This window comes from Falco punctatus (assembly GCF_963210335.1).
Source record: "Falco punctatus genome assembly, chromosome: 11".
In the NCBI taxonomy this organism is placed as follows: Eukaryota; Metazoa; Chordata; class Aves; order Falconiformes; family Falconidae; genus Falco; species Falco punctatus.
Window position 1 is genome coordinate 7,720,361 of NC_137591.1, and position 15,731 is coordinate 7,736,091.

A 15,731-nucleotide genomic window follows, 5' to 3' on the forward strand; every position below is an offset into this window, starting at 1 on the left:
CTGCCAAAAGATCACTGATGAAAAAAAAAAATCAATGGGAACATTCAAAAAAGAGATTAGCCAACACACTCAGAAACAATTTATGGGAAAAATCTACGCACAATGGTCAGAGATCATTATCCACTCATATGTATGGAAAGCTAGATATCCAGGCCTTTTTTTATCTAAAGAGGGCAACTCTGGCCAAAGAAAAAGCTCTAATATCTTTTCAGCTAAAAAGCTTGTGATGCACACTACATAATATCCACTCTGTATCAGCAAATGCTGGAGGCTTTCTTCAGCAGATAGGAGACAAGAATGTTTTGCTCGTTAGTCCTGTGTCTCAAGTACCCTGAAATCACTCTTTTTTCTTGATTTGATCAGGCTCCATTTTAAAGTTAATCCCTTCCCCAGTTCCTATGGGAAAGCTACTCCAGAATTTCTTTCCGCCAACATATTTGCGATATGGCAATTATTACCTAGTCCAAGGAATTTCACTAGTATCTGTGCTTATATGAAAATGGAGGAATGATACCTGGTCCCTCCTGACACAAAACTAGAAAGAGGAAGAGCAGGGGGCAAGAGACCATCAAGTTACTGTTTCCTAGGCTGACTCCAGAATCAGTATTCCAACAGACAAATAAGAAATACCCAGACATCTACATAGCACTTAAAAAACATAAAGGTGTTACTTCAGCTGTTCATAAGTGATTCAATTTTTTTAATACTAATTAGAAAAAGAAATTAAATAGAGAAGCCCACTACACTACACAAATATTCACTGTGGATCTTAGTCTGAGGGGTTAACGCAACGGCTACCTTGTCAGCTGAAATTCAAGATGGACTAGAGCATCAGCTATCCACGAAAATATCAATGCTGTCTGCAGCTGAAAGAACATTAACAGTCTCTGCACTTTCCTCTATTTCAAGTGCCAGAATCATTAACTCAGTTTTTACTGCAATTTAACAGTGAATATTTGCACACAGACCCAACTACATGCCCATAGAGTTATATGCCCAATGCTTTAAGCAAGAGGTGAATCATTAATGGCTGAAACACCGCAAATTTACTGTGATTATGTCAGTTAAGCTATTTTTACATTTTTCTAGTAGAATTAGTTTTTATGAACTAGATTACAATTTGTTCCCATATGCTTAACCTTTCACTCCTTTGTGTCTACAATGCATCCTTCAAAAGGTACCTGTATAATTTATTATGACATCTCAGGCATGTCTGAGATAACCACGGGGTATTTAACACAATCACAGTCCTATTTATGACTAGGTCAGAGAAGCACACTTGAGAAATATGTAATTGCGTTACAGTGAAATTTAATATGATAATAATATTTTTGAAGTCGTGCATTTTTTGTGATCTGTCTGGTTGGGCTTATTTGCCAGATATTTTAACATCCATTATATACTAGAAAAATGTATGAACTCTTTCCTAGAGGAGGTACAAAGAAAGAAAAGCAATTATTTTACCAAGGACAAAATTATGGAATGAAAAAAGTACTGAAGACAAGAATCATTGCTTCTACTGAGGAATTTCTGTAATTCAGAAGAATGATGTTTTACAACTCCTAAAATAGTCCCTTATCTCTGAATTTCCCAAACTGCCAAGTCAGATACGGCAGAGATTTGTAAAAGTTCTATTCCATGAGGATAAGAAGGCAAATGAAATGCAACTACATTAAATGCTCCCAGCCTCTAATAATTTCTCAAATAGAGAATAAATTTTGTAATTTAGAGTTTCTATAATATTTGCTTTGTTGTGAAGAGATTATATGTGTTTATATAATGTACACCAAATGCTAGAGTACAACATAAAACAGATTACTTTTTCTAGCCTAAGCTTGATGGCATCTAAAGATTAGATATAAACAAGTTTAACAACTCTGCTCCACAGTACAGCATTTACCACCAGCATTTCTAGGTCATGCACAGCAGTACTTGGAAGACAGAATATACAAAACATATCACTTCAGAATTAGCATACTGGTGTTTTTCTTTTTTCCTGTGTGCATCTACATGGGCACTAGGATGAAAGAAAAGCCTCAAGAATTAGTTAAAGTCACTGGATTACTTATAAATACACCATACTGTCACAAAATGAAATGCATATTTTATTTTCATTCACTGTGACCTACTTACAGGCAGAACTCAGTAAAAAAAAAAAAGTCTATTACACCCACAGAGTCAATAGAGTCAATTATGCAGCCTTCATTCTGACATAACTTTCACCGATTTTTATGCAAAATTCCTGTATTTTCTCAGCCAAGTGCAGAACTGATGTAGCATCTTTACACACAAATAACCAGATGATAGAGGTGAAATTCTGACTGTATTGAGATCGATAGGATTTTTTGCCATGGATCTCAATGGAGAGAGATTTTATCAGTAGTGTCTAATAAGGTGGAAAAGTCAAACATCAAAGGGCTGTTCTGTGGCTAAACAAGTAACTTTTTAAAGTCACTGAAGGCCTTTCAAACCATGGGAAAACATGTAAGATGAAGCAGGGTTTCATACAAACCTACAAAAACACTATCATTTCATTGCTTGTAAATACTCTTCTAACACATGCAGCTCCTGCATCTGTCAGTAGGTTGAACATAGTCTCAGTACCGTATTTCCTCTATATAATTTTGGAGTTGTCACAACCATTATTCTCCTCTCCACTAATCTCCCTCCTGGTGCCATTCTCCACCTACACATATAAATCAACCCTCCTTTCGTTGATCTCCCTGTACCTACAGAAGACTCCTGTGCAGTCACAAGACAGAAAGTCTAATCTTGGCCAAAGAAAAAGCATCAAGTGGTCTCCTGTGTACAATGTATTAGTAAGATTAATCCGTGATCTTGAGAAACCAACTAAACTCCTGTTTCACTGTTACCTATGCTCAAAAGCATTTTTAGCAAGCTTTACAATCAGCCCATAAACATATCTTCAGGTGGAAACTTGTGTGACAACGGAGATACATGATCAAGATGCTATTAGTTCTCTCTGGGAATTCATACACAATGTATAATTTTGCAATTAAACATTTTTGAATGTGGGACAATCTGCAATTATCTGGGTTTTCACCAGAGAATGCCAATATTTAAATATTATAACACTAAATAATAGTTTGTATAGTATAGTCTGTGGAAATGGCTTTCAAGGTATGTTTGCCTTTTAAAAGTCACTGCAGATCATGTTGGACTAGCTCAGAAACTACAAGTTCAAGGCTTGAATTAAAAAAAATAAAAATAGAAGAACAAAAATATAACCATTTTCCTTAGCCAATAACATACCTCTCAGTTTAACAGGTCAAACTCAAGTTTATTGCTACTTGGAATTTCTTGTTAAAACAGAAGGAAAAGAGTGTTGAACTTCTCGGTATCCCTCCCCTCCTTATAGTGAGACCTCTTCTGGCCATTTCTCCCCTTCCAAAATAGTTGCCATGTATCATATATACAGTTGAGATAAAAGATTCATGTTGATGCCAAAATAACAAGCAATAAATATAGTGTATCTTCCAGAGCAAGGAAAAAAGAAAACACATCACACAAATACTGTTTCAAGGTATTTCCTTTGCTACTCTCAAGTTTAACATACATTTTGAAATCTACTACTTCAACCTCAAGAAATGGAAAACCAAGATGTGTTTATATATGACCATAAAAATTAAGTGCAGATAGCCTCATGGTATGATTAGAAAACAGACAATTATAACACAGGATGCAACGAGTGCAAGAAGGAACTGCGTGCAACAGTAAAAGCACAACCACCCACCATTCCTTGTGCTCTGGTTACAAGATCCAACTACTCAAAATATTAGTATGACACATTAATAGCAAAAAGGAGAAAGATGGAAGAGAGAAGAAGACAGAAAAATCATACTGCAAAATCTAAACCTAGTTCTGGTTCACAGAGGATTTTTTGCAGTTTTGCCAGTCAGGAGAGGACAAGATGCAGCCCTGAACTTTGTGCAGCACAGACCTGGTCAGCTAAAGGGAGGAGGGAAGGTAGCTCAGCTCTGATGTAAATGTATGAAGAGACAAGGCTGAAAGATTTACTCTTAACATAGCTGCTCACGCTCCTCTGCAATATAAAAGCACCATTGAAAGCATAGCATAGAGGAATTCACTGTTTCAGCACCACCAGAACCCCAAAAGGCCATGAAAAATTTAGCTTAGGATAAACGATGCGGTCACAGCAGTTATAAACATCATTGAGGAAAGCAGGACAGACCTAAAATTTCTACATCTTGATTTCACCAAAATCTCTCTATAGACATTTTTCAATATAAAATTTAAAAAGCTCTCAAAACTTTTTGGGGAAAAGGCTGCAATTTATGAATCATTATTTAAATTGGGTAATCTGATAGACTAAAGTGCCTCTTTATACCACAAGGGCAATCAGCTTCCTGTCATCTATTTGGTGGACAATGTTGAGGTTTTATAGAAAACTAGATTTTGACTATTTCCCCAAGTAGCTGTGAAACACAGGTCTAAAACCATTATACTTAATCTTGATACTTAATACGAACACTTAAAATCTCAAATTCTGATATGCTCAGCAGCTAAGGCCTTTGTGGGCCCCAGTATATCCTTAGTAATAGCCATGTCCCACACCAACAAAAATTCCCTGCTTTTATAACATTAAGACAACCTCTTGCTGTGCATATCTCCCTCTTTTCTCAGCTGGGATGGATGGTAAGCAGACACAAGTCATGCTAGAAACTGGGGCAGGATGGGGAAGAAGGAGAAATCTACCTTTACCGGCTGACAGCTTTCATGTAATAGGAGAGCAAGTTGCACAGCAACATTCATGCTTCATTTCTCAAGATACTTTCGTGGCAGGAATAGGAAAGTAAAGACAAAAGGTAAAGCAAAATCATCTCAGATCAATGCACTGGACTGATTCCAATCTTTCAGTCCTTTATTACATGAAACAGTGGAGACAAGGCTGATTTTCCTTCCAAGGAACTATGCTGCAGGCTGTAAAAATAAGAGCTGGGTTTTCAGGTAGGAGTTTAAAAATCTAAATTCTTCTTTCTGCATACAGTGTGTGTTTAATGAAGTATTTGAGTCCAAATAAAAGCCATTATTGCTTCAGGTTAGACAGCAATTCAAATACCAAGAAGGTAACAATACCCTTGCTGGACTATCCTGAACATCATGTTCCCACTATTGAATTTAAGCCAAGAGCATGCTAGTGAGCAGAAAGAGCAGCTAAGTGCTATGAAGGGTAGAAGAACCGACTTTCCAAATAGAAAGAGCTTATAGCTAGGTGATGATATGAAGATGTTAAAAGAAATTTAACAACAAAACCAACAACCAAACCAAACGAAAAAAAACCCCACAGTGCTTGAAGGTTATGGAACATTTAGAACAGAGACAAGTATTACATTAAGAAAAAACATATTACCAAGAGCGAGCTTCCTGACAGGAAGGTACATTAGACTGAGAGTATTATCCCAAATGTCTTGCAATAACTTGAATGGATTTTTACATCTAATCTGAACAAACCCATGAGGGAGTGCTTTGAGATCTACCTAATTCAGAAGCCTTAGAACCAAGCCATGGCATTGGATATATGGTATGACCAAACAAGGACCAACCACGAGATGGAATACATTACTTTTAAACCTATCTTAAAATTTCTGTGGACATTCTACTCCCCCCTTCCTCCTCTAGTGTGATACAGCAGTACAATAAAGGGAATAATCTTCTGGGCACTCTGGCAGAGCTGTTAAGCTGACAGTAAAACCAAAACTGCTGTTGGTTTTATTGCCCATATTTATTCAATTCACTTCTTTCCTTTATACCCAGGCATGACATATATGGATACTGTTTGATATGTATGCAGTCATCATTCAAAGCCTATATTTTGTTTGTAATAAAAACTTTTTAACTTTTACTAATGTTCAATACAGGGATGGCCACTAGGAAGCACAGCTGCAAACAGGATAGAGGAAGACTGTCACAGGCGGCAACAAAATATGAACTACACACTGGGAAGACTTAGAATTTACCAAGATCCAGTGACTGGCAAATCTTAGTGGGAGATGCTAGAGGTTTAGTGCTTCAGAAATTCAGTTACACACATACATACACATACAGGAATAACAAACATGTGAGAAGTTGTTCAGACATCTTTAAATGACTCATTTGCCCTTCATCTCATTACCTACATCTCTAGAGTTTTAGACAGATGCACAATTTTGAGCAACTGACATTGAGAAGTAATTAATTAATCCGGTATGAAGCTTTTCCTTCTTTTCCCAAATTCAAATTCTATCACTGCCTATCAGCAAAATCTCACTGAGACCAAGAAGATTCAAGTGTTCACCAATCAGTACTTAAAGTCTGAGTACCTGAAAGCATTTTTCTTTTGGAGGCTGAAAAAGAAACTGTTCCACTGCAGATGGGACCCTAACGTAGACACAGCTCAGCAGATCCTTGAAATCTTGGAATTTTAAAAGTTCTGTTGTTTTTCCAACTAGGCTCCAGTTTGTTTGGAACCTTAGCTGTCTCTGAGAATGAAGGCAGGCAGTAAGAAGGAAGAGATTGTACCTTTTAAAAATTTGCCATTTCTGCAGCATTCTCTTGTACAAGACTTTTTTTATAAAGGGTGGATATATTTATAGCTATGACTATCTCGCAGAACAAAAGCTCTATCTGGATGATGTATTTAAAAAACTCTTAGAAAAAAAATGTTAAGAATACTGTACATTTTCCTGGATTATTCCCAGAATCTGTTCTATGTATCCTGTGTAGTCTCAGAATACTTTTTGTAGTATTTACATTATTACCCATTCACCATTCATGGCTGATAGTGACCTGTATTTCACATAAATTAAAGCCTGTGTAATACTGAATTCATTTAATATAATGGCCAAACATTTTATATATAAATATATATATATATATATATATATGAGATAAGGGCTGCATGAAGTGAGAATACATTTACAGTGACTGTAAGAACTACAGATACAGATCCACAAATCTGTTTTATACCAAAATATCCCAGCACTAATATCTTACCTGTCTTTTTACATTTTCACATTACAGCCACATATAATAATGACACAAGCACAGTATTAATATAATTTTCTGGATAGCAGGGATGTTATCTTCATAATATGCTAATAGAAAAAGCATAATACTGAAAATAGTATACAAGATCTTAGTTCACCACTAAAGGAGCATACATGAATCCTGAACTGGTATGAAATGCACACTAATTGAGATTATAAAGCATGAGACGTTATGTGACAAAACTGGTGTTCAAAAACTATCAATATTACTTAAAGCAGAACACTACTTGTATCAAATAGTACCAGTCTTGGCTTAAGATATCTGACTATCCAAAAGAGAATATAGCATATAAGAAATCACTGCACATAAGGCTTATTAAAAAAGGTATATCTTAGTAACTATAGATCACAGACTTCCAGATTTACCTGTATCAAATTCTCAAATATTCAGCAGTATTTAGCTTCATAGTACTGAAAGATTGCCGTTAGTATGGCATTCCATTACTACATTAGCAATTAGCTTGCATTGCATCAGTTATCCTTGGAAACAGTAGATTTAAGCATTACTGTGAGCTCAGCATTATGAAGGTATGTTTATGAGGCTTAATGCAGTGAAAAGCCAGAGTACGGAAGCAGCATTTAGGAAGAACTGTAGCACAAGGAATACAGATGCCAGTAACAATATGGTGTACAATTAATGTTTATCATTAGAAATGTTCTCAAAAATACAGCAGTACTAAAGATAACTCCCATTACCAAATCACTGATTTTTAAAACCTGTACAGTACAGTATAGGGTATAGAATGAATTATTCCAGTTTACATAAATTAATATGACCGGTTAAATGCAAATGTGCCTCTTGGAAATGTACAGTTTCCAGCTCTATGCAAAGCAATTAAATGATTTAGTCACTACATTTTAGAGGAAAAGCAAAAGGACTAGCAAATGTTAGTTGAAAAATATTTTCATCACACTTCCCTAAGATTTTAACAGTCAGAAAAGATAAGTTCTCTAGCCAATATTATCACAGTATTTTGTTCTACTGCTGCAGATAAAATAATTTAAGGAGTACATAACAATTATATAGTACCTTACCCTTTCTACCGGTGAACCATAGCATGCAATGACGAAACATAGCAGTGGCAGATGGCATTGGTGTTAGTAAATGTGAATAAAAGGATAATAGCAGAGAAATGGTCACTGGCAGACAAGACACAGAAATGTAGATGAAATGAATGCAAGCTGGTAAATCTTGAAGCAAAGCTCCACCTTTAAGCCAAATGTTGCCTCTAGTCTCCTCATAATTGAGTATTAAGTTCTATTTGGATACAAATTGCAACCTTCAGACCGGTCTTGATTCTCTTCATACAGAAATGCATAATTGTATCTTGATAACGCAGATCAGAAACGTTTTGCAAGCGGAACCCATAATCAGAAGCCCATTACTTCCTCCCCTTGAGTGATTTATTCTTTACATTTTTAATCTCCAAATCCTGCTAGAGCTACAGTCTCTTTCTAGCACATATGTATCCACTGCAGATGTAAATCCCTGCCTAACCTGCAGCACCCCTGGATCCAGAATGTTCTCAGTGTGCTCATTCATGCTGTTCTGTTGCCAAACATTTAAAATCATCCATCAAATACAAGTGGAATCTATTATAAGAAAAAAACAATCTCTTCTTTCAGCTCACCCTGAAAATGGAAGGTTTTCTGATCAACAGTTATTGTGAAGGTGCTGTCGTCCTCATCGTCTATACCAATCACAGCTCCCTGTGAAACAAAGAACAAAATCCTGATAAGGCAAGCAGTGACATCAGCAGCATACACTCCAGCACTACACCACTGGAATTTAAACAGCATTGACAAATTAGAAGCAAACTGAATACAGTAAAGAGCAGAACGATTCTGTGTTTACTCACAGGATGCAAGTCAGTTCCTGAATAAATTTTTAGTTGCTGATAAGAACAGTAATTATTTGTAAAACTGTGATTTATTAGATAATACCATGCATCTTTTATTTTTGTAATGGAGGTGGCTTTACACTACAGCATCATTAGAGTAAACAGTTTTCTACTACATTCCAACTTATATTTTAAAGAAGAGTGGGGAACAATATTGTGTAAGTACTTTCCATGTATAAAAATACTAATTCATAGATACTCTATAAAAAGAAGCTCTTGACCTGATTTTATCTACCAGTCTATTAAAAAAAAAAAATCATTCTAGCAGAATGAATTTGGCCCATCGTGTCGGGTCACTGGTACCCTGCAAGATCTAATTTTCAGTCCCTAAGTAAATATTAACAGTAAGTCATCAGGATATATCAAAACCAGTTAGCTTTGTCCTCTAATTCCTCATGAATTATTAGAAGGAAATCCAAATAAATTTTAGAGTTAAAGGCCACCTGTGCTTAGCTTTTTAAAAATCTATCCACATCTTCATTCCTGCCCCCTAAAACACTTAATAAATAACACAGTTTCACCCAGGAGAAGATGACAGTGAAAAAAGAACCATTCCAGGCCTCTGCCAATTCCAACAAATTACAACATTTAGTTCAAAAATCACCAATTAATTTCCTCAGTTTCTCTTCTCCTCCAGGAGCCATGGCATCAGGATCTGTTTTGTCTTTCTCCCTCAGACAAAACAGACATCACTGGAAGGTGGACATATTTCTAGGGTAAATTTTGCTCTTACTGTCAGAGTAAACGGCAAGTAACAGTAGTACGAGTGGCTGTGAGTGAATTCCAACAAGTGCTTCATTTCATTCAGCCAGGTACCATACACCAACTACAGAGCAGGGGGTCAGGTACCTATCAGACCGGCCAAAACATAAGAATTGTTTTGGTACAGACTTAGGGGCAGAAGGATCTGAATCAATCTTATTCACACACATTCTTCCTAGCCCCTGTATGAGGTTTCTGGCCAATGGTACCAGCTCATACATGGCTGAGACTGTCACAGGCACCACAAGACAGTGGAAGACACAGGTCCTATTTAAGAACAGCACTAACCATATGTAATTCAAGGGCACGTAGCAGGAAAGGATAGCTCCATTCCCTCAACTGCCAAAAATGTACCACTTCTCCAAAAGAGTATCTTCCATACAGGCTTTGCAAGGACAGTTATGTGATCACTATAAAAGAGGCACCCAAAAAGTGTACCCAAGCCAGTATACTTCTGAATACTTTCAGTGCCAGGACATAACAACAACCAGCCGACTAGCCATTATATTCAGAGACTATCTGGTAACCAAACAGTATGCCAGCAGCATGACATGATGGGCCAGATTCATTTTTCCAGAATTATTTTTCTTTTTTTTAAATATACCAATAGATAAAGAAAATAGTTTGGCACTTTAAGTACATGTTTCGCTATGCAATAAATCAGATCACTGCAAGTTGTACAATATCATTCTCCTCACTAGCTATATCAAAAACCTGTAAGTCAGACACCAAGAACATGACGAAGATATTCTCCCCGAAGATTATAGGTAAAACTAACATAAGGCTAAAAAAGGTCAGACTAGGACAACAAAGTCCTGCCTTTATCCCAAGTGGTGGGAGGGAACCGAGGAGCAGGAAGAGCACAGGGCTGTCTGTGATGGCCACACAATGCTCCATCAAGTGCAGAAGCTCTGATCGCAACACTGAGGCAAAGGGTCTGAGCCTCAGCATAGAAGATGCTTCTGTTGTCATGCAGATAATACATATAAACAAGCAAAAGAAAAACTAGACTGTGAAAGTTTAAGTGTATATTCCAGAAAACTTCAGCAGGACTTACGCATAGTATAGATGACAGATTTCTCTATGAATATACCTTGCTAAGTACACTACGACAGTCAAGAAAAGAATCTGAAGATGAAACTTCAGGCCTATGAAACATGTATCAAGAGCAAAAAGGTGAGGAACAAGCTTTTAAAAATCCGTTCAAGAAAATCGGAAGTATTTTAGCCAAATTGCTTAAATTACATGTTTGTTTATGTTCACACTTACAGTTACAAATCAACAATTACTCTAAACAGAAAACCTCTTTGATAGAATTTCAGACTGCAGAAGCCCATCTGTTCAGCTATCAGTATCACTGTCATCTGCCAGAAGAGCTGCTTTACAAAAGCAGAAAAAATAAAGATTCCTTCTTCCATAAAAAATCCCTACACACATTCAGAGAAAGGAGGGAGGAGTCAGCAAACCTTCAGAAAACTCCAAAGGGTAATCTGAGGTGGGAGAGCGGCAGATGGGGGAAGAGAAAGGGATCATTTTATGTTAAACACATATAAAGATGGATCATGCAACATTGAACAGATTGTTCACTTTTAGTATTTCCCAAACTGACACGCTGAGGCCAACCTCCACATTGACAGGCTCACAACACTATTAAAGCAGGCATGGTTTTTCAGACTAAATTTTTCTGCACAATAGAAAAACATCCTCATGAATCTTTGGGGATGTCATGTTCTAGACAATGGTTTGAGTTTACATTACCCTTAAAGAAATTCCAAATTAAGACATCAATACATTAAACAAGGGAAAGTGGAAAAAAGTCATCTGGAATCCAAGTGATTGGAGATTCTTTGTATGAGTTTCCAAAGGCTGTAGGTACCCCTTTATTAAGCCCACAGAAAGACTGGAAAGGAGTAACAACAGAGGAAGGAGTAATGGAAGAAGCAGAGTTCTGCTGCAACACTCATCACATGATGTGCCAGACCACAGATCCCCTTGCCTATACTTCTCTTATTCCAAGACTCAAAATGCTCCCATTCATACCCATCATACTCCTGACTCCATCCCCCTGTTTACATCAGCTCTTCACAAGACTGCTGCATATTGGAACCAGAGATTCTGTAAGGAATGGGAAAAAATACAGAAAAAAGACTTCTGCAAGAAATACTTTTGGTACGTGCATGAACACAAGGTAGAAACTGGGCATGTGAAAAGGTATCACAGCATTCCCATCTCACTTCAGTACTGTCATTTCACGCTGCAACAGTAGCACTCAAGGATAAATGCCCCAAGCCCTGGTGCCTCAAACAAATACCACTCAGCTTTCCCACTCTGCATCTTTTTACCTCTCTTTCCCCAATTTGTACCCCCTCCCAGCTGATATTTCAAAAACCTTGCCTGCTGTGCTCCTCCTTCCCTTTCCAGTCCTTTGTTTCACTAAGCTCAAGCGCAGCCAAGTGGCAGGCCTAAAGACTGTCCAAACTGGCAGAATGGAAGACACAGTAAAAGACTACAGGCAAATCAGAAGGACAGAAGAAAGCAGTTTTGCAATGACTTCTGTAGGGACAGAACATATATATATAGATACACACACATAAATATATCCACACACAAAGAAATGAGAACTGCAAGCAGCAACTTTTTCATAGCCTGCTACTAACCCTGTCATATTACCCTGTCATACAATGTATATGTATAAAATATATAAAGTTTTTATACAGTATATAAAATTATAGAATGCAATTAGCCCAGCATGTCACTTGACCTCTAATATTTCCTTTCTTTAAATACTTTCACTATTTCAGTATTTTGCAGAGTCAGGAATAGAGCACAAACCTCAAAAGTCTCCGTGCAGTTCTCTCCATTAGGCCACATTATATACAGTAAGTAATTAAGTACTGAATAAAAAAACACTTACCCTGAGTCTAACACAGCCTCGGCGTGATCCTCTCATCATTTTGTCTTTTGACTGAAACAGAAAAAACCAGATCACTGGATTAACAAATATAGTAAGAATTGCAAGCAGAAAGTTAGTTATTCAAAGCAACTGAGAAAAGAAGAAATCATTTTTCAATAATGTTTTATTGACTGATTAAATGAGATGCAAGTTCTGTTACAAAATAGGTTAGTTCTCACAGAAAAGAAAGTACACCACCATGGTATGAAAAAAATAATCCTTCAAAAAAATAAAATACAATATCCCACTTCAAGAAGTTTTGTAGATACCTTGAAGAAATACTTAGAAGATGCAGTCCACACCTTTATAGAAAGTAAAAAGTGAAGAAGAAAGGAATTAGGAAATAGAAAAAAATCGGCAGTATACTGATTTACATCTTCCTCCCTCCTCTCCTACTCTCAGAAAAGTGTCCATATAACAAAATACAGCTGTGCAGGCAGAATTGTACAAATGAAATTATAACCCTATCAGAAAGTTTCCCAGATCTATACCCCTTTTCATACAAATATACATTTCATGTTTAGACACCCAGATCAGAAAACAGGATTCCTGCATCCATAAACAGTGCTCAAACGTGTAGATTAGCCCATCTTGCAGCTAAACTGCTGAACCCCCTCTTTATTATCTGTTTAAAGCACTAACAAGGGAATTCCAGGGGAAAAAACCCTCAGCCCCCGAAAACAGGCAACTCTCAACAGCCAACTCAGTCCTAGCTTGAAGTTGTGATACTTTGAACTTTCAGCTATTCCCGGGACTGACTCCGGTAGATTTGTCAGTAACTTTCTGCCAATGTTGTGTTACTGGGCAAATAGTGGCAAGCACAAGCAGTGCACACACAAACTCTTTAAGATAAAGAAAAAAAGAAAAATTTCAGTCATCCTAAATACTCAGTTTTTTGATAAGAGGCAAAACATACTCTGTTTTTTAACTACACACACATTGCATTTTTTAAATGAAAAATGACACACCATTGTAGCCCTGTCTGCAAAGGCAGTCTGGTCTAATTCAACCCCTTCTCTCTTACTATCCAAATATTCAAACTACACTCTTTCAGGTCATGAAAACACAGCTATCACTGGTGTCTCATGAACAGATTCTCTTGCTGTCATTTTCTGAAATGCCCACTTCTTTCCAACCCTATCTAAACAATTCCATCTAGACAATATATTGGTGTGATTATGGCCAGCCCTTTTTCCACTAAAGCCATCAGACAATGAAATCTTACTAATAGCAGTAGGGGAAAAAAGACAGGAATGAGAAGTATCAGTTGTAACAGCAAGAAATTATTCTTTATCTGCTACATATTTGAGATATAGCTACAAGGAAAGCATAAAGCAGTCACAGCAAGTCCTATTCAATAAAGATAATTTAAAAATACAGGAGTCAGAGCTTCATATGATGTTTATGCTGACCTCTCATTCAACTCAATCTCTAATTTGTCAGAGTACTGAATGTTAGAAACCATCAGTATTAATCTACTTGTTTCCGTATCAATACAGGTTAGTTGATCAAAATGAAATGGAAATAAATACCAGCAGTGTATCCATAATGTATTCTACAGATAAATAATTTCTTTGAAAATATCCTGAATGAAAACTTCGACATAGGGACAATTTTTTTTTAAGGTGTTTTTTTTTTTAAAGTTCAAAACCAAGAAAGGATCTAGAAATAAAGCTACTCCAACAATCTCCCATCAGGAATTGTATATACTTGGAACACACCTCACTAGAGTACACTTTTATTTTTCATATTCACTGCCTTCAGAGTTCTCAGATAGGAGGGCACCACCGAGAGTTTATTACGCCCTCTGGTGGTTTCAAGAAGAAATACTGGCATAATCTTAGCAGGAAAGACAGGATCTGGATGGCAGCAGCTGAAGGAAACCCATCAGGTCTGTCCAGATGACACACTCCGGGCGCTCCGGCGTGCCAGGCAAAGCACTCCCAGCTCACTGTACTGCGCACAGGCAGGGAACCAAATGGGATAAAAACCAAAGGTAGCAGAAGAGAGATTTGGTTTGGTTTGCTTTAGATCCCTCAACAAGATAAGTGCAGGGAAGATGAGAGCTAGTCCTACTGCAAGGGAGAGCAGAATCCCAACCACCCTGATTTCCACTGTGCAGACAGACTATCAACTCAACTGCAAAAGATACTGTAAAAGCCTTCCTTTTTCTTGTACACCACATTTTAATGAAATGGAAATTAAGTTTAAGCATTATGATATTCTTAGTCTGCAAAAAGATTCGCAAGATAAACCACAGGTTCATGGTGTGGTCCTATATACTTATCATTTCACCACCTTCAGACAGAGCTTTAACTGGTTAATACCAATTATAATGAAGCAGTAAATCTAATTCATTCTACCTAAGTGCAATAAAGCACCTATCATTCCAGTATCTGAACCCCCTGTGCACTAAAGCATGCAGCTATCATCACGCACAGTGCTGTATTTTCTCATCAGAACGCAGCAAATCTCTTACTGATTGCTACAGGACAGCACTTTACAACATAACTCAGCTGACGTTTTAGATTCCCACACACCCCCAAAGTAAGATTTTACAAAAAACACAATTTAGACAGCTTCAGCTTTCCCTTAGAGCATTACATTTTACCCTTTTGTTGAAATTTGTCATGGGTATCCATTATGTCCCATGACTCGTCAAGTATTCTTGGATAAATAAAGCCATCCCATACCTGTTTTGAGGAATGGTTCCATTTCACTGAATAAAATCTCATACGGCAGAAAGACATCTCTGAATGGCTAATAAAAAAGTCACACTTTACTTTCTTTTTATATTTAAAGTTTTAATATGCAGCTATCTTTTTTCAGTGATCAGTTTTATAACCAGACAAAATGACATTTTCAATAAACTTTCAATACACAGTGCACTGATTTTGATGCTGATGAACTTGAATAGGTTACAAGCAGACAGCAACACAAGATAAATTTAAGCTGAAACTCAAATAAAAATCTGTAAAAATTAGCAAAGCTATACAGTATTACTGAAGGGGGAATGTAAGTATCTCCCCCAAAAATATGGCCTTTACT

General features: G+C 37.0%; 1 protein-coding gene across 2 annotated transcripts in view; it reads right to left on the reverse strand.

Annotated features, from left to right (window-relative positions):
• Positions 1 to 15,731, reverse strand: part of OSBPL9 (oxysterol binding protein like 9) — a 63,818-nt gene that overhangs the window by 41,495 nt on the left and 6,592 nt on the right. For both annotated transcript variants that reach the window (XM_080406267.1, XM_080406266.1), the window contains exons 2-3: positions 12,645 to 12,695; positions 8,699 to 8,777 (exon numbers count right to left, since the gene is read on the reverse strand). In XM_080406267.1, coding sequence (XP_080262393.1) covers positions 8,699 to 8,777; positions 12,645 to 12,695 — 130 coding nt within the window. The remainder of the gene's footprint in view (positions 1 to 8,698; positions 8,778 to 12,644; positions 12,696 to 15,731) is intronic.